The sequence below is a fragment of the Tiliqua scincoides genome, chromosome 7, assembly GCF_035046505.1.
Source record: "Tiliqua scincoides isolate rTilSci1 chromosome 7, rTilSci1.hap2, whole genome shotgun sequence".
Classification (NCBI taxonomy): Eukaryota; Metazoa; Chordata; class Lepidosauria; order Squamata; family Scincidae; genus Tiliqua; species Tiliqua scincoides.
The window spans coordinates 57,793,827-57,821,207 of NC_089827.1; the positions used below are offsets into that span (position 1 = coordinate 57,793,827).

At 42.8% G+C, this 27,381-nt stretch overlaps 1 protein-coding gene across 4 annotated transcripts in view; it reads left to right on the forward strand.

Annotated features, from left to right (window-relative positions):
• TNRC6B (trinucleotide repeat containing adaptor 6B) overlaps positions 1-27,381 on the forward strand; it is a 132,041-nt gene that overhangs the window by 96,216 nt on the left and 8,444 nt on the right. For 3 of the 4 annotated variants that reach the window (XM_066634077.1, XM_066634076.1, XM_066634078.1), the window contains 9 exons: positions 13,251-13,376; positions 13,957-14,088; positions 14,838-14,945; positions 17,016-17,187; positions 20,259-20,396; positions 20,750-20,926; positions 24,940-25,086; positions 26,393-26,488; positions 26,611-26,835. In XM_066634077.1, the coding sequence (XP_066490174.1) occupies positions 13,251-13,376; positions 13,957-14,088; positions 14,838-14,945; positions 17,016-17,187; positions 20,259-20,396; positions 20,750-20,926; positions 24,940-25,086; positions 26,393-26,488; positions 26,611-26,835 (1,321 nt within the window). Of the gene's footprint in view, positions 1-10,848; positions 11,020-13,250; positions 13,377-13,956; positions 14,089-14,837; positions 14,946-17,015; positions 17,188-20,258; positions 20,397-20,749; positions 20,927-24,939; positions 25,087-26,392; positions 26,489-26,610; positions 26,836-27,381 lie in introns of all 4 variants that reach the window. The other variant, XM_066634079.1, reaches the window with a different exon arrangement.

The window sequence follows — 27,381 nt, forward strand, 5'->3', positions numbered from 1 at the left end:
TCCTGATCAGTCACATACAGCTCAGAACCCATCAACCTATATGTGAAGTTTTGATTTTTTGCCCCAATGTGCATGACTTTACACTTACTGACACTGAAACGCATCTGCCATTTTGCTGCCCATTCTGCCAGTCTGGAGACATCCTTCTGGAGCTCCTCATACAAACGAGCTCCTCAGATATACAAACATATACATTTAGGAGTGCTAAATACCATACACCATTACTCATTAGTCATACTATATCTCCTAATCTACTACTCATCTACCTCTTATTAATTTATCCATTTATTTATATAATATATACCCACTTCAATCACTCATTAATATTACAAAATAATCTAATTTCCGAAATATAACAACATATAAAACAATTCTTCCATCTGCTTCTAACTCTTCTACTCATTTATGTATTTCTTATATCAAATATAATAAATTCCTAATTCCCTATATGTTTTCTAAATATTCACTTTTTATCATCTCAACTAGTTCAATTACTCATTAATATCAAATAATAATAATCTACTTTGCAAACTATAAAACCAGCAATCTTTTACAATATGTTCTTCACCATTCTCCAATCTGATTACATTTTTTTCTTTAACATAATAACCACCTATAAAACAATTCATCCACACGCTAACATTTCCAGCTATTTTTTTCTAATTCATTCTAATTCATATGTATCAATTTCATATGTATTTGTTTTTTAAGTAGATTTAAACCAGTTATTAAATAAAATCCTCCAATTTTCTTTAACCCTCAAGTTTCTTTTTCTTTCTTTCCATTTTATTATTAAAGATATTACAGGAGAAAAAATGGAAAGAAATTTATAGAGATAAATTATTAATCTCTATAACAAAATCCAATAGGTTCACACTTTCTTGTATAAGGTATGTTCATTCTTCCAATTATAACTGGGATATGTTTTCTTGTTACAACAAATTTTGTATTTTGTGCACCCATATTGCTCTGTCCATCTTCTCTATCTTGATCTCCATCAACGTCCCCTCTAGATTCTGTTGATTTTCCACTCTTCTAATTTCTGTATTCACTCTTCTGATGGTGATTTCATTCCTCACCATCATCTTTTCCGCTTTCTCATTCCTTTATCTTCTACTTGTTTCTTCATGTCTTCTAATTGCTCCTTTAACACATCTATCTGTTGAAAGAGAGTCTTTAAACTGGCTTGAATCTTTAAGGACTGACTCAGCTTCTGTCGTTCCATCTCGAGCATTCTTTCCATATTTGTAAACATCATTTGAATCCAAAAATCTGGAGCAGGATCCATCTTGCAATTTCTTTCCAATCCACAAGTTGTCCACCACGTATTATCCTCCTTGCTTGCACCACAGCACTGCTCTATCAGCCAGAAATTCCTTGCATACCTTACATACCTCTTGCAGATAACAGTTCAGTGTGGTTAATGGAAGGAGAAACAAGTAAAAAAAAAAGTCTCAAAAAAAACCCAAAATTCTTTCAAGTTTAATGAGAGTTATGTCCAGATATAATTCTGGATTTTAGTCCACACACCAAGTTGTAATTATAATTATAGTTCACCACCGATTTATTCCATTACAAAATAAAAAGCACTTTCAGCATCCTTAACAAGTTCTCATTAACGCCTCCCATGTATCCAGGGCTTTTAGCCAAATCAGTCAATCAGAACCGGGGACAACTCTGACATGTACTTATCTTGAATTTCAACTTAAACTTTACACTTCACACTTTTTTCATATGATATCTCACAGGAGCTCCTGGAGACATGTCTGTTCATCCACTGTTGGCTCCTCCTCCTCTTACAGCTGCGGTTTTCAAACTCTCCGGGAGTTTGAAACCCGCAGTAAGTATTTGCAGGGGTGGGGGGAAGGCAGTGACGGGATCCCAAGGATTGCGTCGCTCGGGGCTGCAGGGACTGGGATGCACTCACCAATCCCTGCAGCAGCCATCCCTGTGTGTGGGGCGCCCTGCACGAGTGTCTGCAGGGCGCCCCAGGTCAGGGAAAGGGAGAGTGGAGCGATCTGCTCTGCCTCCGAAAAAGCGGAAGCAGAGCACAATCGCCCCACTCTCCCTTTCCCTGACCCAGGGAGCCCTGCAGGCGCTAGCACAGGGCTCCCCGCACACAGGGACGGCTGCTGGAGGGTGCACTCCAGTCCCTGCAGCCCTGTCAGAAGGGAAAGCGGAAAGCTCCACTTCCGGTTTTGCGAAGCGGGGCGCAGTCACTCCACTTTCACTTTTCTTGGCCTGGGGAGCCCTGCTGAAGTTTGTGCAGGGCTCCCCGCACCCCTGGGAGGCTACAGGAGGCTTTGGCAAGTGCACCCAAACCCCTGCTGCCCCCCTGAGGATCGCGGCGCTGCCTTCCCCTGTCTCCTGGCTTCCCCCGCCACTTAAGGGGGCAGAGGCCAGGACCCACAGGCTGGGGCGTCACGACGCCCCAGTCGAATACCACTGTCTTACAGGGTACAATCGTAACCAGGTCTACTCAGAAGTCCTATTTTGTTCTATGGGGCTTACTCTCAGAAAAGTGTGGTTAGGATTGCAGACCCACTTGTAAAGCCAGGTGTGTCCTGATAGTGATATGGTTTAAATAGGAGAACTTACATTGAACTGGGCACTGGGTAGGGCTGAAAATCTCTCTGATTTTTTGTGAGGAGGGGGTGTTATTGCAGGCAGGCTACAGTGAAAATTCACTTGGATCCACTCGGTGGAACAGGGCTGGCTTCCCCTTATTTAATTTTCTGGTCATGATTATTGTTGTTCCTTTAATGTCATGACTATTACTTTCTCTCAGTCTCACCTACCTCACAGGGTGTGAGAACAAAATAAGGGGAGGATCCATGCACACCACCTTGAGCTCCTTAGAGGAAGGGTGGTATAAAAAGTGAATTAATTAATCTCTCACTGTTCCTTCATTAATTAATTAATTTTAAAAATTATGTCATATGGGGGTGACAAAAATTTATGGGCCTTGGGCGATAAATGACATAGATATGCCTCTGCATCTGCCCTAAACAGTCATGTACTGAAAGCTGTGTGTGGAAGCTCCCATAATGATCTGATGCAGTTTTGCTACAGGTAGGGCCAGAATTCTTATTTGGCATACAAGTGAAACGTGGAAAGGGAAAGGAGGCATTTTTCTTTCCTGTTTGTTCCCAAGGCCTCACATGGGCAGGGGAAGGAAATTAACATTACTATAACATTTGAGTGGAATCATTTTTTGATTGGAAACCTTTCAGGTTAGGAACTTGTTTCATACAGTGGTTGGCACTATATGAATAAGCATAATACTTGACATTTGGTACTCTTACAACTTGGCATTTTGGTACTGTAAATGCAGAATGTATTCTGGTATTTCATTTGTTTGATGCAGGAAGAAACTGTCCAAGGTGTTTTGCTTTCTGAGGGAAAGACAGATATTGCAATCTCTGAATTAGTGCCAGGTTGCTAGGGACCCTGCAGAGGGTCCCCACAACACTTTGCCTCCCCCCCACCTTGATGAAATGCTTGTTTAGCAATGTTTTAAAATTATGGCCATTGATGGCAATGAAAGATTCAGGTTAGTTACTGCCACTGCCCATTTGGGGTTTTTTGGCACTGCCATCAGCAATCTGCTTCCATACCCACTCACCTTGTCCTTTTCTCTCACAGTCCATTTAAGTTTAAAGGGACAATATGAGGAAAGGAATAGTGGGTAGAGAAATGGAGGCAGTTTGATGCCGTTCAGTCTGAGGCAGGCTGAAGGAGGTATGGTTGGAGGAGATATGGCTCCCCCAATAACCTGCCACTGATGTGGTCCCTATCATTCACTTCATGGAAGTGCTGGTCCTGGGCGCAGGCGTGCAGGCTGGCCATTTGCCAAGCGTGTTGCTCTAACAGCACGGTGGCAGGCCTTTATTTCGCACAGCCTCTGAGTTCTCTTGCTTTGCCCAGATTCTTCCACCTTCTGCATCAGATGAGAAGAATACATATTCTAAAGTGAGGAACAAACTGATATATGAAAAAAGAGTTGCGAAATTTGCTTCTGTTTATGAAAATCTTTCATTTTCTGATGTGTTTGAAGCTCAACAAGAAATCGAAGAATAAGGATTTGATTATCTGGTTTGTTAATGAGCTGTAGTTAGAATAAACCACAGAATCTGGAGTTGCATGAGCCAGAGACTAGCAGTGGCTCATTCTTGAAGCATTGAATCTTAGTTTATCCATGATAATGGGCAAAGAAGCACTTTTAAAGTGGTGATTGTCTTATATGTAGTTGTGCTAAAACAACTGTCTTTATGCATTTAGCATTTCTCCCAGAGGCTGTTGCTGGTGTTCCCCTTATGTTTCTTTAAAGGCTGTGAGTCTTTTGGGGACAGAGAACTACCTTCATTCTTTCTGCTATGTAAACTGCTCTGAGAACTTGTTTGTTGAAAAATGATACATAAATACCATAAATAGTGATGGGTTAGTATTACACATGAACAAGGACTGATCTTTATTTAAGAAACTTGAGTAATGCTATTTTTAAGGTTGTATTTACTGAGTAGGATCTAAATCTAATGCATAAGGACAGCTTGTTTGTAATTGTTATATTTGTTATATGGTGAGGAAATAAGACTGAACTGTTCAAACTAATATGACTTGTAACTGACAGCTGAATCCTATGCATGTCTGCTCAGAAGTAAGTCACATTACAGTAAGTGGGGCTTACTCCCAGGTAAGTTTGGATGGGATTGCAATCTGAGTATCCAAAGTTGTTGTTCCTTAATTAGATTATAGGGATATCTATTTTCTGAGCTATTTCTCTCAAGTATGATATGAATAATGTGAAATAAAGTTTAGTTTTCATTTTAAGAAGTATTTTGAATAGTTTTCCCAGCTTTTTCCCCCCATTACTGTAGTAGTTTTGGAAATGTTGCATTTTTAGTTCTGGCAGTCACTGCAGAACTACTGAGCTCCATTCTTCTGTCTTTTCTTCTATTAAGGGAGTATCTCTCCTTCCTTTTTTTCCTATGGTATTTGAAAAGTACTGTGATAATGGGATAGTGTCCACACTCCACATGGGCACAACAGTTGTTTCAGTTGTTTAGGGGTAGGAACACAGTGTTGATTAATGTTTTCATTGCCAGAAATTTATAAAGTAACCTTGCAGGAAATCATACCTTTAGGTTCCATGTTTTACTTTGAGAATGTGCTTTTAAACTATAATCTTTGGCATGGCTGTGACACATTAGCATCCCAAACTAACTTCAAGATAACTAGCTCTGGCCACGGTGCCTGGTCTGGCTTTTTCTTGTACAGCCAAATGTGTGACTAAGTGTGTTTAAGTGCCCAGATAAGTGGTCTAAGGGTCATGAAAAGGACTGCACACTTCAGACCTGACAGGACTTTGGACAAACCAAATAAGAAAAAGGAGCAGCATGGTAACAGCCCTCTTCTGTCACTCTCATTTCTGAGAAAATTGCTGGTTCCACTGATGCCTCATAGGACTTTTCAGCCCCGAGTGTATCACTGGAGGTTCTTCTCCCAAATCTGAGCCACTCTTACAGCATCTTAAATCTTTACTATGCTTGCTCTGTACTCAAAAGTTTAGTATCAGCTTGGATATGCAAATTCTGGTTTTCACATTGAAAGACTAGGGGCGCAATCCTAACCAACTTTCCAGCACTGGCACAGCTATGCCTGTGTGGCATGTGCTGCATCTTGCAGTTGGGGGGGGGGCAATCATGGATGCCTCCTCAAGGTAAGGGAATGTTTGTTCCCTTACCTCGGAGCTGCATTGCCTTATGTCAGAGCTGGAAAATGGGTTAGGATTGTGCCCGAGATTAATTAAGTAGTAGTAGACACTGACTACTTTGATCGCAGCTCATACTCTTGCTGAGCACCAGGCTACTGTTTTGGTAACACAAATTAGGTTCCTTCCATAAATCCTACTTGTTCTGCCAACATCACCCTTCTACAGCATCTGGGTGTAAGATTATACCTTGGGATTCAAGTCACCAGATGGATTTGATTGCAGAAATCTCTCAAAAGTGCATAGCCCATTGCAACATGCATTCAATCTTAACCTTTTGGAATGCGTATAATTATTATGGAAAAGACCAGGGCAGATTTTCCTTAGTGAGCTCAGTGCCTTGATCTTCTCATAGAGAAACATACCTCTAATTGCCATGATGCCTTTATCACCTATATCATGATGCGGAGCATCGTTTCACTCACATCCTTCATTCCGGGACCTCCAGTTTCATCATTGGCCTGCATCTGTCATGGTATCAATTTGGTCCTGCCTATGACAGCTTCTGCAGTGATTTCCACTCCTGCTTCAATACTAATTCTGCTTAAACATCTATTTCTACACCACCTTCAGTCACTGACAATAGCTGACTCCCTTAGGTATGTCCTCCATTTTTTTTTCACTAGGTTTACCTTCATTCTTAATGACTGTTTCTTCTCTCTTGCTGCCAACTCATACCCAGCCAGTGGCACTAGCTATGTTACTTCTATTGATTTAAATGACATCTACTTCAGCCTCCTCACTAGGAGAAATGCTCTTCATCTGATTCCAATTTTCAGGATGAGTCCAAATCCTCCTCCAATGCCTCAGAATTTATCCATGTCTTGTTATGGTGAATTCTAAACCAATATTGCTAACAGAGTACTTAAGAGTTTATTCTGATCAAATGTTGTGTGTATCTTTCACTCAGTCTCTCTTCCTCCAATTTATGGTGCTATTTCTTCTATTATAGTTCTAGTTGCCCTTCCTTGACATCTAATCAACTTGAACTATAAAATGCAGGACGGTGCTTACCACCTTGATCAGTGTTCATGTTTTCTTTAATTGAAACAATTACAGTTATGATTCCTATCTGTTTGATGGCATTAAGGCTGGTGTTACAAGATACTCATACCTTTCAAAGCCCTTTACTGCTTGTGTTGTTGAACAGTCATGCTCAAAGTGTTCCCATTCAGCTTCATTTTCACAACAGATGCATGTTCATCTGGGCTGCAGTCAAGTAGAGGATAGAGAGCTCAATCCTATGCCTTTCTACTCAGAAGCAAGTTCCATTGTAGTCAGTGAGGCTTAGTCCCAGGAAAATGTGGGTAGGTTTGCAGCCCCACTTCGAGGTAATTGAAGTGCAGTATAAATTTTAAAGCTGGCCTGCTGAGCTATATCATCTGCCTCAAAACGTTCAATCTGAGATGCAGCTAAACTTTTGAAAGCTAGGCTTTAGACTCCTCTTACTCAAGATACTTTCCCATTGGGAATAAGAAGTGTACTTCTCGTTGACAATTCTGTTCCTTTTTCTCCAAAATGAGTTGTAAACTTCAGAGCCTTCAAATTCTCCTAGGACTTGGTCATCCTTGTAAGGAAGCACTTAGTACAGGTAATTGAGGACACTGCCCAATATATCTAATCTGCTGTTTAATGCCAGCATAATTAGTTCACATGCATAACTCTGTTGCTGTGGAAGTGATTTCATAGTATCACGAGAAATCAATCTGCCAATGTAAGGCACTTGGTTACTAGTGTGAGGCCTGTAACTTGAGGTAGAGCCTAATCTTGCTCTGTTTAGGTCAAGACCATCCCACTATACCTAATCATGCTTTCTCCTAAGAGTCATCTGGTAATGATCTTGTTCAGACCAAGAACAGACCTCTGAGGTCTCTATTTCCTGTCACATCATCTACGTTTGCTACTTTCCTCAGAAAAGATAGCTGATTCATGTGTTTTAGAAAGTATTCCTTACACAGATTACAACTCAAATGGAATTGGAATCATTTTCCAGGTTGGGCTGTCAGTGGTAGGGCATTACAACAGCGAAAGTCGCTTCTGTTGTCATAAAATGCCTGCTGAAGGAGCACTTGGTACTCCATCTGCAGCCATTTTGGGAATGCTGCTGCAAGAAGTGGCACCGCTCCCCAGATGACACCAGACCTTACCACACCTGCTGGAGAAGATTGGGTGGGAATAGGGTGAAACTGGGCAGGAAGAGTAATGGGGCAGGGAGGGTGTGGATCTGGCGGCAGTGGCATGCACTGGATCCTGTCCCCTCTGTCAGTGGCCTCCCCTGCCCCCTTTCTCTTTTTTGACTTCTTGGGTCTGAGGAGACCCATTGCAGAGTGGGAACCTTACAAAGCCTCCCAATTCCCCCCCCCATACAGTGCATTCCTTTTTACTCCAGCTTCACCAGGGAGGGGAGGTAGAATTGGACTCTAAGGCTAATACATACCTTTAGGTATTCTGTGTCTTCATTACCGAGTGAAATATTCCAGAAGACTGCTCCAGGATCCTCAGATTTTTTTCCTTGTGAATCAAACTTTGAGGGTTTCCTAATTGGTCATTAGAAGAATAGCTTCCTTAAGGGAGAGCAGTCCCTAGTCAACCAAAGGGTGAAAAATTCCTGTTCTCTTGGCTGCACTTTGTTTTCTAATCTCAATAAAACAGTGTTTGAAGTTCTTTGTGAAAAGTAGAGGATATCACTCTGATGTGTCCAAATTTATAGCATTTTACATCACAGCCTCTGACTTCACTTGCTTAGCCCAGATTCTTCCATTTTCAGTAGGGAGTATAAGAGATCTAGGAGCACCTTTGTAATAAATTTTACAAATGATCTGTTCTATGGTTTTTGGAATAGTGATTCATTTTAGTGTCTAACTGCACAAATGACCGATCACCTTCAAGAGTTCTGTTGGTGATCAATTAGTGTTGGTATTGTAAGTCTTGAGGAATGAACAAAGACAAAAATCACTGCCTAATGGCTGAAATGAAGTGCTCTTCCAATACAGAAAAATAATTTAATTCAATTTTTAATATATTAATTGCTCATTTAATGTTTTGTACCCTGCCCTTTTCTTAAGATTCAGGGCTTTTTACAACATTTAAAACTTAAAAATCAGTAAGTTTAAACAGATGATCAGCAGTCAAAACCCAAAATAATAACAAAAAAGCAAGAAACATCCGATATAACTAGCAAACCACATGGCAGCATTGTACCTTTATTGCAATACCTACTAAAAGATATTGGTCATTACCCATCATCAGCAGTGAGAGATCCTGCATATCTCCCAGGGCAGGGAATTACACAGGGCATGAGCATCCGCAGAAAACATCAATTCATTAGTATAAATTCATGGAGCAGTGGGGCCAGATCAGAAAAAGGAGACATTAAGGGTCGTTTCATAGAAGCATTTTCCGTTAGAAGGAAGCACAAAAATACAAAAAAAAAGTTAAGCTGAGAAGCAGCTCTAAACTATCTATATTTGGCTTGCTTGTCATTCAGACAGTAGCGAATTGTATTCAAAGAAGACAGTGATCAATCTCAGGATTAACAGAAGAGAGTTCCATCAGACCTGCCTCCCTTTCCCTTGATTAGTCATTTTGTGTGTGTGTGTGTGTAATGCAAAACAGCATGACCAATTTTGAGGTTTTCCAGTATTTTCATACTGGTTCCCCAAACTGACCTGCACACTTAAGACAATTGCATATGTTAGTTGGGGTACAGGATCCTAAGGAAATGACCAAAGTCTTGATTAGCAACATTCTTTTGTATTTTTTCCTCCAAAAAGCTTATAATGACCAAATACTGACACTGAAAGGCTGTTGATTTTCTTGCTTTGAAAAGAATGTGCATAACAATATTGCCTTTTGCTGCTAATACAGTACTTAGGAGCCTATGGATCCCATATCCACAGAGGCCCCCTGCACCCCCGTGCCTCCCTCTGGAGGCAGGGGAAGCTGGGCTTCCCTCACCTCAGAAGGGTCTTCTGAGGACCACAGAGGCCACCTGCAGCCATTGCGAGCCTCAAAATGACTCAAAAGGCCAAAAAAGCAAACTCTGGTTTCCAGTTGAAACAGAAAATTGCTTTTTTTTACCTTTTCAGCCATTCTGTTGCACACAGTGGCCATGGGCGGTCACATGCAGCCTCTACTGGCCTCAGAAAGCGAGGGGAGCCCAGCACCCCTTGTCTTGGGAGGGTGGGGGTGTCCTCTCATATGTGTGGTTTCACTTAACCGCAGGGGGGGAGGGTTCCAGAATGGAACCCCACATATACGGGGGCACATCTTTATACTGGATAGAAGAACAAAGCCATACCCTTTAAATGCTTTGGAAATAACTGTTAACATTCTAGAACAAGGAGTGCCAAATCATGGGCCAGATCTGATGTACGTGTGACCTTGGGTGCACGTGGCAGTGGCAGCGCTGTATGGTTCTGGCTGCAGCCTCTGTTCTTCCTGCCTGATTTTGGCAGACAGTCGTGCCAGGCAGCTACTTCTCCCAGAAATCTGAGTGCAGAGCCTTCTGGGGTGATGTGCTGCAGAAGCTACTGCCCAACGCAACTCTCTACCAAGATCAGGTGCAAAAGAATGGAGGCTGCAGAGCAGAACAGTAAGCCTTCGCCACTGCCATGCTGCACCCGAGATCCTTTTGCAGATGCACTGCAGGCCATGGTTTGGAGACCACTGTTCTAGAAAACGTATTTCCTTCCCCACTTGCCTGAGTTGTTCTTGACTTGCCTCTGCTCTTCTGGGTATTACTCATTTGTAGGTCTCCTGTCGAGAAATGGAATGAGTAAGAGAATTCTGTCATAACTTTTGGTGAAAATGATCACTTTCAAAAGCAGGATAGGATTAGCTGTGGTGGAAAGTTTTTTTTATGATGGAAAAAAGAATTTTTTAGAATTTATTGATTCTTAGCTGCTTCCTTTGAGGTCACTTCTCAAATGTATGTAGTGTAGGTTTTTAAAAATCGGAATTCAAGCTAGCATCATGCTACTTTTTGTATTTTCGTGATCACTCAAGTCACTCTCTCTCTTCTTGCACTCTCTTGCTTCACTAACCAACTCCTGCTGATTATCTAACTACTGCTTCAGCTGACTTTGCCTTTCTCCAATCAAGATGGGTGCCTTGGGGATGAGGCTCCCTGCTCTCCCTTCTTCCCTTCTCCCAGCTACAAGCTATCTCCCTCTGGTTCCACACTACCCAACGTCTGTCTTGGGGCAATCGGCTCAGGGCTCAACCCCCAAAACTTCGCTGCTAGACAAGTAAGGAGGTCACATTCTTGCTTATATTACTGCTTAGCTGCACCCTATATTTAATTCTGGTCAGCTAGTTTTTCACCATATCTGATTTAATAGATGGTATTGTTCAGGAAAAATGTACTCAAATTAATCTTCAAGTCTCAAATTTAGGAGCCCATCAATTCCTCTTTCTTCCTTCTAGTTATTGAGTATGTCACTTATGTATGTTGTTTTGACCACTTGGTAACACCTTTCAGCATATCCGAGATTTCACTTTATCGGGGAAGTCTATTAAAAATTAGCAAATGAATTTATTGGACATGGAAGGATGACTACATTATTCTAAAAACCTGATTTGTCACTAAAATCTCTCACTAAATTTAGCAGGAGTGTCTAGATATTTTGTAGTGGAGGGAGGGCTGTGTGTGTGTTTTGTATGTTTTGAAGAAATCTGCTTTTTCCTGTAGTTATAAAAAGAAAAGTTAATAATAATAATTGGTCAGTTTGAAGATCTCTAGAAGTAATGGCAAAAATTATTTCTGCAAGGATTTTGTTACCTTTAGAAGTGCAGAATGAATTTTATTGCAACATATGGATTGGGTTATTTCTATAGGTATTTCCTCACAAAGAGAATATATTAAATGCTGTATAGGAGCTCTAACTCAATTTTCTATTTTCATTGTAAATTAATATGAAACTAAAAGCTTAGAAAACTTTTTATTTGTTAGTTTCTGGCTTTTTCTGTTATTGTATGTAATAAATAACACAGTCTATAGCACTATTTCCCAGCCTGTGGTCCATGGTCACAGGTGGTCCAGAAGACCCTGAGAAGTGGTCTGTGAGGTCTCAGATAAAAAGATAACTCTTGATCACTTTCAGCATCTTGCTGAGGAAGTGTTCTCCCACAGACCACCAGAGAGGGTGAAGAATAAACTGCTTGCAGCCGCAGTGGGCAACAAAAGTGCAACCCACAAATTTCTTTATAAATAATGCAGGCCCATACATTTTGGTGCTTTAAAAGTTAGATTATTCCTGGGTATATTTGAGGTGCTAGTTCCAAAAATGCCATAAATTTTGCCCTGTCGTGTCTAGTTTCTGAGATATGGCATAGTCTCAGTGAATGGTTCAAGCAGCTTCCTCATAATAATATTGTTATTGTTATTGTTATTGTTAACAACAACAGCAACAACAACAACAACAACAACGTATTTATATACCGCCTTTCTGGTCATCAGATTACTCCTCTGACTTTATTCAAGGTGGTTTACACAGGCAGGCATTTCTAAATCCCTCAAGGGGATTTTTACAATCATAGAGGTTCTCTCTTTCAAGAACCAACAACACTTCAGAATGGATCTTCCTGGTTTGGTCTCACTTCTGGCCTCCAGTTCTCCCACACAGGCTGACAAGCAGATCCATCACTCACATGGAGGGCAGCCAAGACACTTCTTGCTCACAGCAAGAGCAGGTGGAATCACTCAGCTGGGCTTGTCAGCTGCTTCAAGGTCTCGCCATTCTCAGCCATTCAGGGAGCTGCCGGTGTCCACGAACTGGCGACCTTCTGATGTTATCTTCTGGCTAACGGAGGCTCTACCCTCTAGACCAGACCTCCTGCCCTCCTTCCTGCCTCCTTCATGAGGAAGCCTACACAGCCTCATGCGGAAGCTGCTTGAACTATTCACTAACAAGGCTCTGCAGTATTTCCAAAACTAGGTGTGATTAGGGCAAAACTAACATTTTTTGAATTGGCACCCCAAATTCATATAAAACCACCATAAATTTTGGAAACAGTTTTTCTGACCCTCAATTTCACTGGCCTTTGTAATCTCTAATAAATCATCTTTAATTATTGCAAATTTAATTGTATTTTTTGTGTGGTGGGGGGATTTGCATGTGGTCCATGATTATGCCAGTTTTTGCCTCAGTGGTCCACAGGCTCCTAAAGGTTGGGAACCATTGGTCTATAGCAGTCAAGAATTAAACACAAATTACTTAAAGTCTGAGTATGAAACTGTTCCTAAGCTTTGGCTTATCTTGCTTTTCTAGGCCTTTTTCTCTCATCTTTAAAATATTTGACATGAATCAAACCTTTAAAAGCAGATGGTTGAAAAATTGTCAGGCAAAGGAATCGGGTTGAAATAATAGTGATGGCACTGACATCTTTTAAATCATGTAGCACAAAATTGGATCACTGTTGAAATAATTATATCATAATAATTCTAGTTACAATGTTTAAACTTTGCTCATTTTTTTAGGGTGGCAATCAAAGTCTGTTTGGAAACAGCACAGCACAATCTAGAGGAATGCACCCACCAGTGCAACCCCTAAATCCTTCCCCCAGCATACGGGCACAAGTGCCTCCCCAATTTCTTTCTCCCCAGGTAAGCAATTTAAAGGCTTCATGTTGAGTATTTGTTGTGCTCTCTTCGTTGATCCACATATGTGATTGCACATGGGCATGCCCAGCTTGGAAGCCTTGGTAAAAAGAGGAGACATCAGTTGCACTTTTTTTTTGTTGCCTGCACCAAGCAGGCACAGTGTGTCCCTACACACTTTGTTCTTACTGGAGGGAAGGAGTCTTGAATTGACAGTCCAATGCTAAATCACGCTGGTGCAGTGGAGCTGCATGGCCTCCCCTGCATTCAGCGCACTTTGGGGCAGGCTTGAAATCTTCTCAGGATAAAGGGATATTTTCCCCTTACCTTAGATAATGCCCCAGGGAGGTGGTCTGTGGATCCCCCTGACGTGGCTGTAGAACCTGTGTTGGAACAAATCCACAGGTTCCAAACCAGCAGATTAGGAGGACCCACTGTATTTAATTGTATTACTTTGACTCTTAAGACCTGGTATGCCTTAAAAAGAGGCCCTTGAGTTTGGGGTAGAGTCTACTCTCTGTTAAATTGATCTTCGTAGTTCTTTCAGTTTGCTTAAGCCATGCATGTTTCTGCTCTTTTTGTATAGGTGTCTGCCTCTATGCTAAAACAATTTCCTAACAGTGGTCTGAACCCTGGTCTTTTCAATATGGGCCCCCAGCTTTCTCCTCAACAGATTGCCATGCTGAGCCAACTTCCACAGATTCCCCAGTTTCAGCTTGTAAGTAGCTGTTGTCTTACAGTGAAAGGCTGACTTTCTTTTTCCTCCCAGGCCTGTTCTTGTAGGTTTCATTTGCTTGGAAATATGTTGTGAGTTGCATTTATTGTGAATGTGTATTGTGTCTGCGGCTTGTGTGTAAGATTGTTGTCATCACTTGGAAAGTAAATTTAGCAGTGGTTTTGCATGGAAAATAGTTGTATGCTGATGTTGGGCAGAATGATGTTTTAATTTATGTAATTGTGGTTTGTTTGATCAGGACTTTCAACTAATCGTGGTTTATGTTTCAGGTGAACAAACCAAGTTTGCATTGCTGCTGGGAGGAGCATTTCCACTTACCTAAGAGGGTGTCAGCCTCTGGAGGGTGCAGAGAAGGGTGCAGGCTTTCAGTCAAGTTTTTTACTATTACAGAGGCTTGGGGAGTCCTGCAGAGGCATCTGCAGGGCTCCTTGCACCTCTTGAAGGCTGGCATCCCCTTAGGTAATTTGAAATGCCCCCTCGCAGCAATGCACTCCTGGGGATCACATTGCTGCCTTAGCCCTTCCGCATACATACTTAGAGTGCTCCCAACTCAAGTGCTTTGGGAAGCACTGCTCTAGAACCTAAGTCTTTCACCGTACTGTCCTTTTATTACTAATAATGCAAAGGTCTCTTTCCATCTACTCAAAAGATGTTGCTTTTTTATGATGAGTTAATTCCAGGAATAGCTCTTATTACAGTTCGCTTCTTTACCTCCTTTGCTTGCCTTGCAGGCTTGTCAGCTCCTCCTCCAGCAGCAGCAGCAACAGCAGCAGCAGCAGCAGCTATTACAGAATCAGAGAAAGATTTCGCAGGCTGTGCGACAACAGCAAGAGCAACAGGTATAATCTTTAAGCAGTCAAGTGCATGCCCTGGCTATACGTGAGAAGCCTAGCAGATTATCAACAAGAAAAGCTGTAAGCTCAGTGATAGAGTACGGGCTTCGTATTCAGAAGGTTCTGTTCTCTGGCAGAGGAGGAGAGCATTCCTTACACATGGGAAACTCTTCGACTCTGAAAGGCAGAGTTGGTGCAATTGAAAGAGTCTCCTCCTCCTGGGAGGGTGTCCCCCAGATTGGCTCTCCCTCAGTTCAGAGTAGGTTAGTGAAACAGGTCCTCTGTTGAACTTTTAGCTCAGAGTTGTCTTCTTTTTCATTTTTTCTTCTCTTCCCTCAAGCTAGTTAGGGCAAGGACCCAACAAAAGGGGGGGAGGAGGGCTTATATCCCTTTTATTTTTTCTTAGGCCACTAAGGTGGCAATGAGCCCATGCTTTTGTGCAACTGAGGCCTTTGGCCTAGTAGCCACTCCAATCCCTGAAAGGGATCACACTAGTACTCATCCTGGCGGTGGCTCCATCACTCTGCTGACGCCCTTTCCACCTGACTCAGGGCCAGCACTCAGCAAACAATTGTTCTGCCTGCACTGTGCCCCTTCAGTTCGCTCGGTAGAGATAGGTGAGTGGCCTCATCATTGTGCCACCACCTGCACTGCTTTGACAGGGCTTTTCTTGGCTGTGGGCAGGCACTCCATCCCCACCACCACAGTGGAGGGACCACAGAATGTGCCATCGGTGCTCTTCAGTCTGCCATCATCCTGATCAGGAGCATGAAGAGATGCAGGTCACGTTTCTAAGGTCGATGACAACCTCTCTTAGTTAAGTCTTGCAGGTTCCTTCTCCAAATTTTTCTTTCCAAAGGGTCCCAGTAAGTCCTCTGTGGTACCCTTTCCGGAGCCATTCCAAAAAGGTTCTGGAGGCTGAAAGGGCAACACCTTACAGGCAGAAACATGACTCCCGCCTTTATGGGGTACTAAAACTGGTGGCAAGGCATTGGCAGGATCCATTGCACAATGGCTCTGATCTTACATTGAGCTAGCATACGGCTCATCAGGAATGGTGCCCCCAGAGGGAAGAACAGTTCATTCACTAAGGGGGGCCACAACCTTGGCAGTGTTTGAAGGGCAATCATCTTCAATGGAAGTATGCAGTATAGCCACCTGGTTGTCTGTACATACTTTTACTAGACATTATAATGTGAACAGGTTGGCATCAGCAGGTGCTCAGAATGGAAGAAGGCAGATGGTTAAACACTGAACAAGAGCCTCTTCTAGCCCTCCCGCTAATACTGCTTTGGCACATCCCATGTGTAAGGAATGCCCCCCTCTGCTGCCATAGAACATAAGAATTCTTACCTTTGGGAATCTCCTATTCCGGGAAAAGGTAGGGGGCATTCTGTCTTACTCTCGCTTGGGATTGGCATCTCACTCTTTAGAATGCTAAGCAGTATTTTTTTAAAAAAAAAATTTTTAGTCAGATTGTTAGGCGTGTTCAGTGGAGTTGTCTTTTCATGCCACAGGTCTCCATTTCAGGGGGTTCCAGATTTAGTTCGAGTCCAGGGTAACTGTTTTTCCCTGGCCTGGACGGATTTTTTCTCTGCTGCTCTTTCTTTCTGTTGCTTCTGTCTGTCTTTCAACTATACCCGCACGCATGTCAACTGACTGCCAAGTCTTGAAGGATGCATGAGAAGTGGGTGTCCAGCTTTCCATTGCCTGTTTGGGGAAGAGGGGATGCTCTCCAAGGAGGACTCTTTTAATTGGACCAACTCTGCCTCCCAGAGGGGAGGAGCTTCCCATGTGTAAGAAATGTCCCCTTCCTCTTCCCAGAATAGGAAGTGCTATTGCTAAATATGACTGGAAAATGACCCTCCAAAACCCTGGACAGCAGCTGCCAGTCATTACAGTTAATACTGACCTATGGACCAGTGTTATCTGATTCATTTGTTGAAGGCAGCTTCGTATTTGTTCATGCTACCAACAATTCTCTAAAAAAAATCCTGTTCTTGACATGTAACTTCTTGTTTGTACCCATAATTATCAAAAGTAAATATGCCTTATTATTTGTTTCTTTGACTGCAGCTTGCCCGTATGGTGAGTGCCCTTCAGCAACAGCAGAGGCAACCTGGCATGAAACATTCTCCATCCCATCCAGTTGGGCCTAAGCCACATTTAGACAGCATAGTACCCAGTGGCCTGAATATGAATCTCCCAGATATACAGACCAAAGGGCCAATTCCTGGATATGGTTCAGGTAATACTGCAGATAGTTACATTTTCAGTTTGATTTCTTGTATACCAAGAATCAGTAATAATTTGGTACACCAAACTCAAATACAGTTAGTTATGTTTAAAGTATATGCAAATCCACAAGGAGCAGAATTGCTATCTACCTCATGTTATCCATGCCTCCGTTCTTGTAATCCTCTATGCAGAGATCTTCCGGAGGCTGCAGGAACCTTCAGAATGGCACCTGTGACCAGCGCTGACCTCTTAAAAATGTTAGGTGAAAGCATCCACTGGCCATTCTAAAGGGCCCTGTGCTGGTCATTCTGAAGGTCTCTGCAGCATTCAGGGATCTTTTGGCACATTCTGCTGCAATCTGTTGACTTCCTGAGAGTCTCTGCTTGATTCTTCAAATGGCAGGTAAGGTACCATTCCCCCCTAGGGTGCACCTTGCATCTAACCCCATTGATCCCATAGAATTCACTATCCACTAGGGTTTCCTGGAACCTAACCCTAACAGATAGCAAGAACTGACTGTACTGGGTTTGTATCACTTGTATTGCTGAAACTACCTTGGTGCATAGAACTATATAGCTCTTTGTTTGGTACAAAGTGTAACTCAGTATTGGTCTTAGGGTTTCTCAAACTATGGGTAAGGACCCACTTGGTGGGTCATGACCTGATTGTTGATTGGTCAAGGAACTGAAACTAATAAGCTGATAGCTGAGAAGAAAAATGCATGGAGCCCTATAGAAAATGAAACTGAGCCATATCATGCATTGACTCGCAAGTAAGCAAAAGTGCCTTGGTTCATTGCAAAGGGAAGACCAAGATTAATCCAGTGCCACCAGAATGGTCCTGATCCAATGATTACAGCCCCCCCAAAACACCCAAGGAAGTGCCTCTCTCCAAGTTAATGAATGTATTGAATCCTGTGGAAACCAAAACTACTGGTAAGCTACACATTTACATTTACTGATGAGTAAGCAACTGTGCACCGGAATCCATCAAAAAAAAATTCACCTTACCAACTGAAGGCTCTGTTTTCTTCCCAAATCACACTGAACCGGTTTAAATATAAGAACTGAAATTGAACTGGGCATTGGGTAGGACTGAAAATCTTACTGATTTGTGGGTGTGGGGTGGGGGTTTGAGGTTATTGCAGGCAGGCTTCCCCATCTCATCTCCCCTTATTTGTTTTTACTTTACTTTAATTGTTTATAATTATTTTAATTTGCCTGATTATGTCACTTCCGGCCATGACGTAACTTCTGGTGGGTCCTGGACAGATTTTCATCCTAAAAAGTGGGTCTCAGTGTGAAAAAGTTTGAGAACCACTGGTCTAAGCTATTAACTTTCTTTTAAGAGTGACTTATTTAATGCAGGGTATCATTTCATGAGTAATTTGTTTGTACAAAAGCATTGTGAAAGAATGTGCCTGTTCCTTCCATTTTGTATTTGTGTTACATTATATAGGTTATGTTGTTAAATGGTTGAAGAAAAAATGTTTTTGTAAACTACAGTTCAGCTCTAGGCAGAGAGATTAAAAGGTTAGGAAACAGAAAGCTAAAACCAGAGCTTAAATCAACTTAGAAAGAGAGAGCTGTGTCTGAAAAATGAAAAGCTGGGCCAAGGAGACTAAACTCAGATGCTGAATTGCTTTTGAATATTATTTTGATTTGGAACCTGGTTACATTACGGAACAAGCCTAGTTAGGCTTAGTTGGATGCATATAAAGATGTACTCCATATCCACAGTTTCAGGTATCCATAGTTTCAGGTATCTGTAGTTTCATGGATACCAGGTACGTCCTTTAATGTTAGGGAAAGTGAAGGAGAATGCTAAAAATAGCTTTGTTTACTGTAGCGAAACACTGCGTCTTCAGGGCTGCAAGCAGTCTTCCAAGCTGCCTGCAGACTCTTCCTGGTCACGACGAGGCTCCTCCTTTCACTCAGTGTCACCTGAGAATGCATTGTGTCCGTCTTTTTGTCCATATTGTGGTTAAACTTCAACTTCAGGTATTATATTTTGTGTTCTAAAACTTATTTCCATACTATATATTCTGCATGAACTGGAGGTTGTCCATGACTTTGTGTACCTTGGCTCAACGATCTCCGACACTCTTTCTCTCGATACCGAGCTAAACAAGCGCATCGGTAAAGCAGCTACCACGTTTTCCAGACTCACAAAGAGAGTCTGGTCCAACAAGAAGCTGACGGAACATACCAAGATCCAGGTCTACAGAGCTTGCATCCTGAGTACACTTCTGTACTGCAGCGAGTCATGGACTCTTCGCTCACAACAGGAGAGGAAACTGAGCACTTTCCACATGCGCTGCCTCCGACGCATCCTCGCCATCACCTGGCAGGACAAAGTTCCAAACAACACAGTCCTTGAACGTGCTGGAATCCCTAGCATGTATTCACTGCTGAAACAGAGATGCCTGCGTTGGCTCGGTCATGTCGTGAGAATGGATGATGGCCGGATCCCAAAGGATCTCCTCTATGGAGAACTCGTGCAAGGAAAGCGCCCTACAGGTAGACCACAGCTGCGATACAAGGACATCTGCAAGAGGGATCTGAAGGCCTTAGGGATGGACCTCAACAAGTGGGAAACCCTGGCCTCTGAGCGGCCCGCTTGGAGGCAGGCTGTGCAGCATGGCCTTTCCCAGTTTGAAGAGACACTTTGCCAACAGTCTGAGGCTAAGAGGCAAAGAAGGAAGGCCCATAGCCAGGGAGACAGACCAGGGACAGACTGCACTTGCTCCCGGTGTGGAAGGGATTGTCACTCCCGGATTGGCCTTTTCAGCCACACTAGACGCTGTGCCAGAACCACCTTTCAGAGCGCGATACCATAGTCTTTCGAGACTGAAGGTTGCCAATACAATATTCTTTATACGCATAAATACGGAATGTGGTTATCACCACTGATAGCATTTTCTGAATCAGACAGCTAGCAAAAGACAGTGAGAATAGAACTGCTTATACAGATCTGCCTAAGGCATACAAAAATATTCTGGTTTCCTCATTTTGATTCATTGCTATAACTGCCCAAGCACATTTAAAATAAATGAAATTATATTGTGTGATGTTTTTATAGGTTTTGGCTCCAGTGGAATGGATTATGGCATGGTGGGAGGGAAAGAAACTGGAACAGAATCTCGTTTTAAACAGTGGACTTCTATGATGGATGGGTTGCCCTCTGTAGCTTCCCAAGATGCCAATATGCACAAAAATGGTGAGACTCTGAATTATGTTGCCGGAAATAGGTAATAAGGCCCTTCTGTAATGTCACTTTTTATTCCAACTAAATATTTGAACATTAACTTCATCCTCCTTTATTGTGTGTATGATTCTTTTAACATTAAAAAAAATGCCACCTCTAATTTTTAGATCTTGACACAAAAATGTAATTATAACTTTTACTCTGCAGTTCACCAGTACTATTGTCATTCTGTTTCACAGCTGTAACTTTATCATTACTGTGAAACTTGTGTGAAACTGTCATTCTTCTTGTATATTAATTTTGAGCCTGCCTCAGCTGCTGCCCTAATGTATTTGTGTCAAGATACACTTTTTTCTGCTTTCTAGGCACAATTGTGCCACCAGGAAAAGCCCGAGGGGGATCACCCTACAACCAATTTGACATGATCCCTGGTGATCCACTGGGCAGCCACACAGGTCCTTCTGGCGATAGTTGGTTACCTGCCAAATCTCCGCCAACAAGTAAAATTGGAAGCAAATCCAGCAATGCCAGCTGGCCTCCAGGTAATTTCAATGTACTCCTTGCAATTTGTTTATAGATTGTCCGTTCAGTAGAAATCTTGTTTCCCTTACCATACCAACCTACTACTATAGAAACTTGGTTAATATTTTTCCAGGTCTTGCATTGTTTAATGACCCAATCCTATCCAGCATTGATAAAGCTGTGCCAAGGGGGTGTGCACTACATCTTGCAGTGGGGGGGGGGTCATGGAGGCCTCCTCAAAGAAAGAGAACATTTGTTCCATTACCTCAAGGCTGCATTGCAGCTGCATCAGCACTAGAAAGTTTGTTTGTTTATTCGATTTATATTCCGCTTTTCTCCCCGAAGGGCACCCAAGGCGGCTAACAATCAGGTTAAAAATACAAAACAGCAGATAAAGATTAAAAATACAAAACAGTTAAAACAAGATAAAATACATGGATAAAATACATAGCATGCAGTAAAAGACAAATTTATAGCAACAGCCCTTATGGGCCTCGAAGGCTTTCCTGAATAAAAAAGTCTTCAGGCCCCGCCGGAATGCTAATAATGAGGAAGCAGCTCTCAATTCAAAGGGGAGGGAATTCCATAGTGTAGGTGCCACCACTGAAAAGGCCCCGTTTCTGGCTGCCATTCCCTTCGCCACTCTCAATGACGGCACAACCAACAGGGCCCCTTCTGTTGACCTTAGAGAACAGACCGGATTATACGGAAGAAGGCGGTCTCTCAAATACGCTGGTCCCAAGCCGTTTAGGGCTTTAAAGGTCATAACCAGCACCTTGAATTCAGCCCGGAAACGAATGGGCAGCCAGTGCAGCCACCGGAGTAGCGGCGTGACAGAGTCAAACCGCCGACCCCCAGCAACTACACCAGCCGCCGCATTCTGCACTAGCTGTAGCTTCCGGACCGTCTTCAGGGGCAGCCCCTATCCAGAAAGTTGGATAGGATTGGGTCCTAAAATTGTGTATTTCAAACTGTTACAAAGTAGTAAACAGGATAGTGTGTATTTACAAAGAAATAAAAATTCTGCACCAAGGGAAATTAAATTGTCTCAGTTGTGCAAATAATGCAAATCAATTGTGCATATTTTGATTTTCCATAATTATTTTGGGTAGGGATACGGAGAACTGCACAGAGCATTGAAGCTGTACCCTGAGCCCTATAAATCTTCAGCAATCCCTATGACTTCTGAGGTTTTGCCAGTAATTGTTGTGTACATGTGTGCACATTCACACTTTCAGGGCTTACTAATAGTATTTTCTTTAGTCTTTCTCCACTTACGTGAAACTGTGATATACACACAGTCGTTATTATAAACATACCTTGCTTCTGGCAAGGCAGTTGCCTACCTTTGCTACTTTCGTTTATTTCACAGTCCTGTTAGTGAGGATTCTAGTCTGTGGCTGTTATAATAATTTTTTAATGGCCAATTATGCAGAGCAATGTGTGAATGCACAATCTGTAAAAAAAACAAAAAAAAACCCTGAATGAAATGTTTAGATACTAGAAACGTAGTGTCTTATAGTATTGCTGTTATACTCATTTTCATGGCACTGCCCCCCAAAATTGCAACAATATGTTGCTTGTAGTTGTTAAGTGTGAGAAGCAAATGGACATATTTCCTGATCATTGTAAGACTTCAATCTTTCCTTGCATACAAGAGGTCCAGTTAGTTACACAAGAAATCTGATATTACGGAGATGAGGAAAGGGCCCCCATATTCACGGTTTCTGTACCTGCAGTTTCAGTTATCCGTGGATACGCACATCCTCCCATTGAATTACCTTTGCTATATTGAAAAAGTGCTTGCAGCATGATGTTCTTCTTTGACAATCTTGCTTAAATTGCAGGCAATGGGCCTGCACACTAGAGGGTGACTAATAGGGGTTTCTGCTTCCTGCTAGACTCTCTACTGTGCAGGCTACTTGCCTGTATGGTCGGCTGTTCAGTTTAAGCAAAATGGTTGTCTATCTCAGGCAAGGGGGCTCAACAGGATTCCCCTAGGGCTGACTACCCCACAGGCTGCCAGCCGATAGAGGTACTGGTTGCCCAGGCTTTCAGGTTTCTTCCAGTCACCTAAAGTGCATCCTTTGGGTCTCAAGGTTTGGTCAGGGGAGGGGGTTACATAACCCTGCATCCTCCTCCAGAGTTCGGACTCCTTTGCTGGGTCATTGGCAGCTGCCTGGCAGGGACTGCTACCTACCCTCTGGTAGTCCTGCCTTATCACTGTCCTGGTAGAGGTTAAATGCCACATGTCCTCCCTTCCCCCATTCAGAATTAGTCTGTCTCTCTCTCCCGTTTGCTTGCTTGCTTGCTTGCTCGCTCCACTCCATCCTCTCAGCCCTCCCTGCATATCTTCTCCCATTCAAAAGGAGCCTCGGTCTCACCCGCCCACTTCCCCCCCTCCAATCCTCCCTGCCAGGCTCTGCCCCCAGCTTTAGAGGGGAACCCCCCATGCTGTGGTGGTGTGGCTGGCCAAATGCACTGCACCAGGCAGAAAGCAGCATTTTGCTGCCTCACCAGCACCTCCCAACCCTGAGAGCTGTTAAAGGCACAGGAGCAATGAGAGCAAAATTGGTGGTAGACAGCAGTGGAGCGAAGACAAGGCACCCGTCTCCACACCAGAGCCCAGCAGCCATCTCCAGACCTCCAGGAAGCCCAGTCACTCCCCCACTATAGCAGGTAAACGGGAGCCCAGACACTGGTTAAGAACATTGCTTCTCCAATACAATGAAGGTAATGCATGGGGACTGCGGATACTGGGACACACCTGTACACTGTGTAAGAGAAACCTAGTTGCATTAGGGATCTGCTGCAGTCCTAAAAGGCTACCAAAAGTAGAAGTGGATGGGGATGTTTGTGTCTGAGGTCTGGTCTTTTCCTCATATTGTTTCCTGTTTCCGTTATATGTCCTTGTGACCCATGTCCCTCAGTGCTTTTTTTCCTCAACAGAACTTCTGTTCTCTCAAACAATTCAGTATTTTAAGCTAAGCTGATATGAAGAAAGTCAAATTTAGACTAAAGTGAAAGGTAGACAGTAGTTTTGGAATATCACCTATTGAGAGCACCACATGTTCGGCAAGTGTGTTCTATAATGTAGTTTCTGTTTGTTTCTTGTTACAAGTGTTACATAGCATTGGAATTCCAGAGCAGCTCAAACCATGTGTGTTCTCTGTGGCAAGAAAATACAGACTTGGGCTCAAAATAAATTCAGTATATTGGGATATCTATTTGTATTATTATTAACATTATTATTATTAACAGTATTTATATACCGCTTTTCAACTAAAAGTTCACAAAGCAGTTTACAGAGAAAAATCAAATAACTAAATGGCTCCCTGTCCCAAAAGGGCTCACAATCTAAAAAGATGCAAAGGAATACCAGCAGACAGCCACTAGAACAGACAGAACAGAACAGACAGTGCTGGGGTGGGCCAGTTACCCTCCCCCTGCTAAAAAAAGGAGCACCCACTTGAAAAAGTGCCTCTTACCCAATTAGCAGGGGGTTGCAATATAATTGTTGCAAGATTTACTTGTTGTCCCCTGAACAATCTTCTAGTTGTTCCTTGTAAAAAGACAAAGAAGTGGGGTAGATCTGATCATGTTGATGAGACTCGGGGCCCAATCCTATCAAACTTTCCAGGGCTAATGCAGCCGTGCCAACATGGTGTGCTCTGCATCCTGCTGTGGAGGGTTGGCCAGAAGGCTTCCTCCAGGTAAGGGAATGGTTGTTTCCTTGCCTTAGCCCTGCATTGCAGCTACACTGGCACTAGAAAATTGAATAGGCTCAGGCCGCAAGAGGCATAGAAGCCCTATTGGCAGTTGCGACTAAATAGCTAAGCTTTTCTTAGATTTCAGTATTTGCATGCTCTCTACATAACATTAGAGCAAGAAATTCAGCCTTTCCTCCCCAAAACAAAACAGAGATTCGCAGACATTGAGCATTTTTTAGCTGTGAAAGTGTACACAACAACCTTAAAGAAAACCTTGGAAATTGCACTTGAAATGGCACCTAATTGTTGTTTTTCTGTTTCAGAGTTTCAACCAGGAGTGCCATGGAAAGGTATTCCAAACATTGACCCTGAATCTGACCCATATGTGACCCCAGGAAGTGTACTGGGGGGTACAGCCACATCCCCCATTGTAGATACTGATCACCAACTTCTGCGGGACAACACCACAGGTTTACTTACGATAAAATATAAATTTCTGTAAAAATGTTTCCCCAAACATGTGTTTGCAAGTTATTGGGGTGGTATTTGCGGGGGAAAACCAGCAGAAGAGATTATGTTTAATCTTTCGCTAACCATTTATTCTTTCCTGCATTTGTTTCTCTAAGTCCTAATTCCCCCATTGAGGCTTATTTCTAATTTCAGAATCAGCCTCAGGCAAGCAAAACCAGGCCATGGGGAAGGAGCTGTGCAGTAGCAGATTATTAGTGAGATAATTACTTATCATTGTCCACTGACCAATTTTTCCCTCCAAATACCCCTTGTAAAATTGTTGGTGTTAGCAAGCAAACATAGGGATTGGGTACCTTGTATTTGTCTCATAATGTTCAGTTCTACACTAAGGAGAGAAACTACATGTTATGATAAAAGTGTGAACTCACCCTCTAAAAGGTTTGTGCTTTGTGCACCTGGGAGGTGGTGATCTGAAATGAAATCACAGTGGAGGTTTAAAATCTTTGTCCCTGACATGATTCCAGATGGGTCACAAATGCACACACCCCACAATATTCACACACTAGTAAAAAGGTTTCCATTGATTTCAGTAGGAGCTTTTTTATTACTGTAAATAACACACACGGGGTTGACAGTCTGAATCACAACCATGGCAGGGATGAAATATTATGGTCCTTTGGTTTTGCAGATCACAGCTTCACCCCCCATGCTAATTTAAAAGATAAAACAAAGGGTCAAGTCAATCATGATGTGTAACTTGGCCATAAGGCCTTGGTTCTCAAACTACTCAGGATTTTTTTTTACTTAACCTGCAGCCAGCGCCGGAGTCCTGGGGGGTCCAGGTGGTTTTCATAATGAAAACCAGAAGTGCCCATTTTTTTGTTATTTTTAGATATTTGGAAGCGTGGGTAACCCTGCGGAGGGCTCCCTGGACCCCTCAGGACTCCAGCACTGGCTACAGGTAAGTTTTTTTAAAAAAAACAAACCCTCCTGTCCCCGGCAGCAGTGTAATCCTGGGGATCATGTCACTGCTTTCCCCCTTCCCCCACCCCTTAAGGGAACAGAGACAGGGTTTCTCAGGCTAGGGTGTCACAACACCCTACTTTGGGGACCCCTGCTGTAAGGCTTTGAGGACAAGAAAACTGTTGTGGTTTCGATTATGGTAAGCCTTCATTAAAATATTTATATAGCATGTTCTCTGCTCATTGTCATTGCTAAAAATATTGTTTATCTTTATGAAGGTTACCTATTATAGATTCCCTATTAATCTGACTGTTTTCCTTATTTTCCCTTATTTTGTCATAGGGTCTAATTCTTCCCTCAACACCTCGCTGCCTTCACCTGGTGCCTGGCCCTACAGTGCCTCTGACAATTCCTTCACAAATGTTCATAGCACTTCAGGTATGTGGGCTTCGATTAGTATTCTGTTCAAACTCACTTTTTCTACAATAGATATAATTATATAATCTCATCATGTGTGCTAATTGTCACTACTTATTATCTTTTCTTTATCTCTGTTTTAGCAAAGTTCAGTGATTACAAATCAGCATGGTCCCCAGATCCCATAGGACCCACTCCCACTCATCTCTCCAACAAGATGTGGAAAAACCATATTTCCTCAAGAAACACTACAGGGCTGCCCCGCCCACCTCCTGGTCTGAGTAATCCGAAACCATCCTCTCCCTGGAGCAGCACAGCACCCCGCTCAGTTCGGGGGTGGGGGGCACAGGATTCAAGGCTTGCCTCTGGTGAGAATCATCACTTAGTAGTATCATTATTTGAACTTCAAAGATGTGCAGGTTCCGTAACATTAGGAAGTATGTTCATGAAACCTTCCATGAAGAGGAGACAGTTGCATTTTCCTAATGATGGATGGTACAGGTCTATCCTCTGGGTGTACAGATTCGGGACCTGCAGATTTAAGTCGTCATGGCTCTGACTGGAATTGTTCTCCATTCAGATCCAGGAGGCTTTCTGGGGCCCACAGAGGCCACACTCGGGCCTCAGAAAGGCCTTTGGAGGTGCTGGAAAGGCATGTTGGGTTTTTACAAAAACTTTCTGGCACCTCCAAAGGCCTTTTCTGTGACCTGTAGAGGCTTCTCTGGGCCTCAGAACACCTCCCGACTCAAGAATATCTCCAGTCATGTTTGGAGGACCCACAGATTTGCTTACCTGTGAGTTTTTGTATCCACAGAGGGTCTGGGAACAGATTCCCCACAGATATTGAGGTCCAACTGAATATTCCTTCAAATGACTTTTGGCGCAATCCTATCCTGTGCTGGAACAAGCAAGCC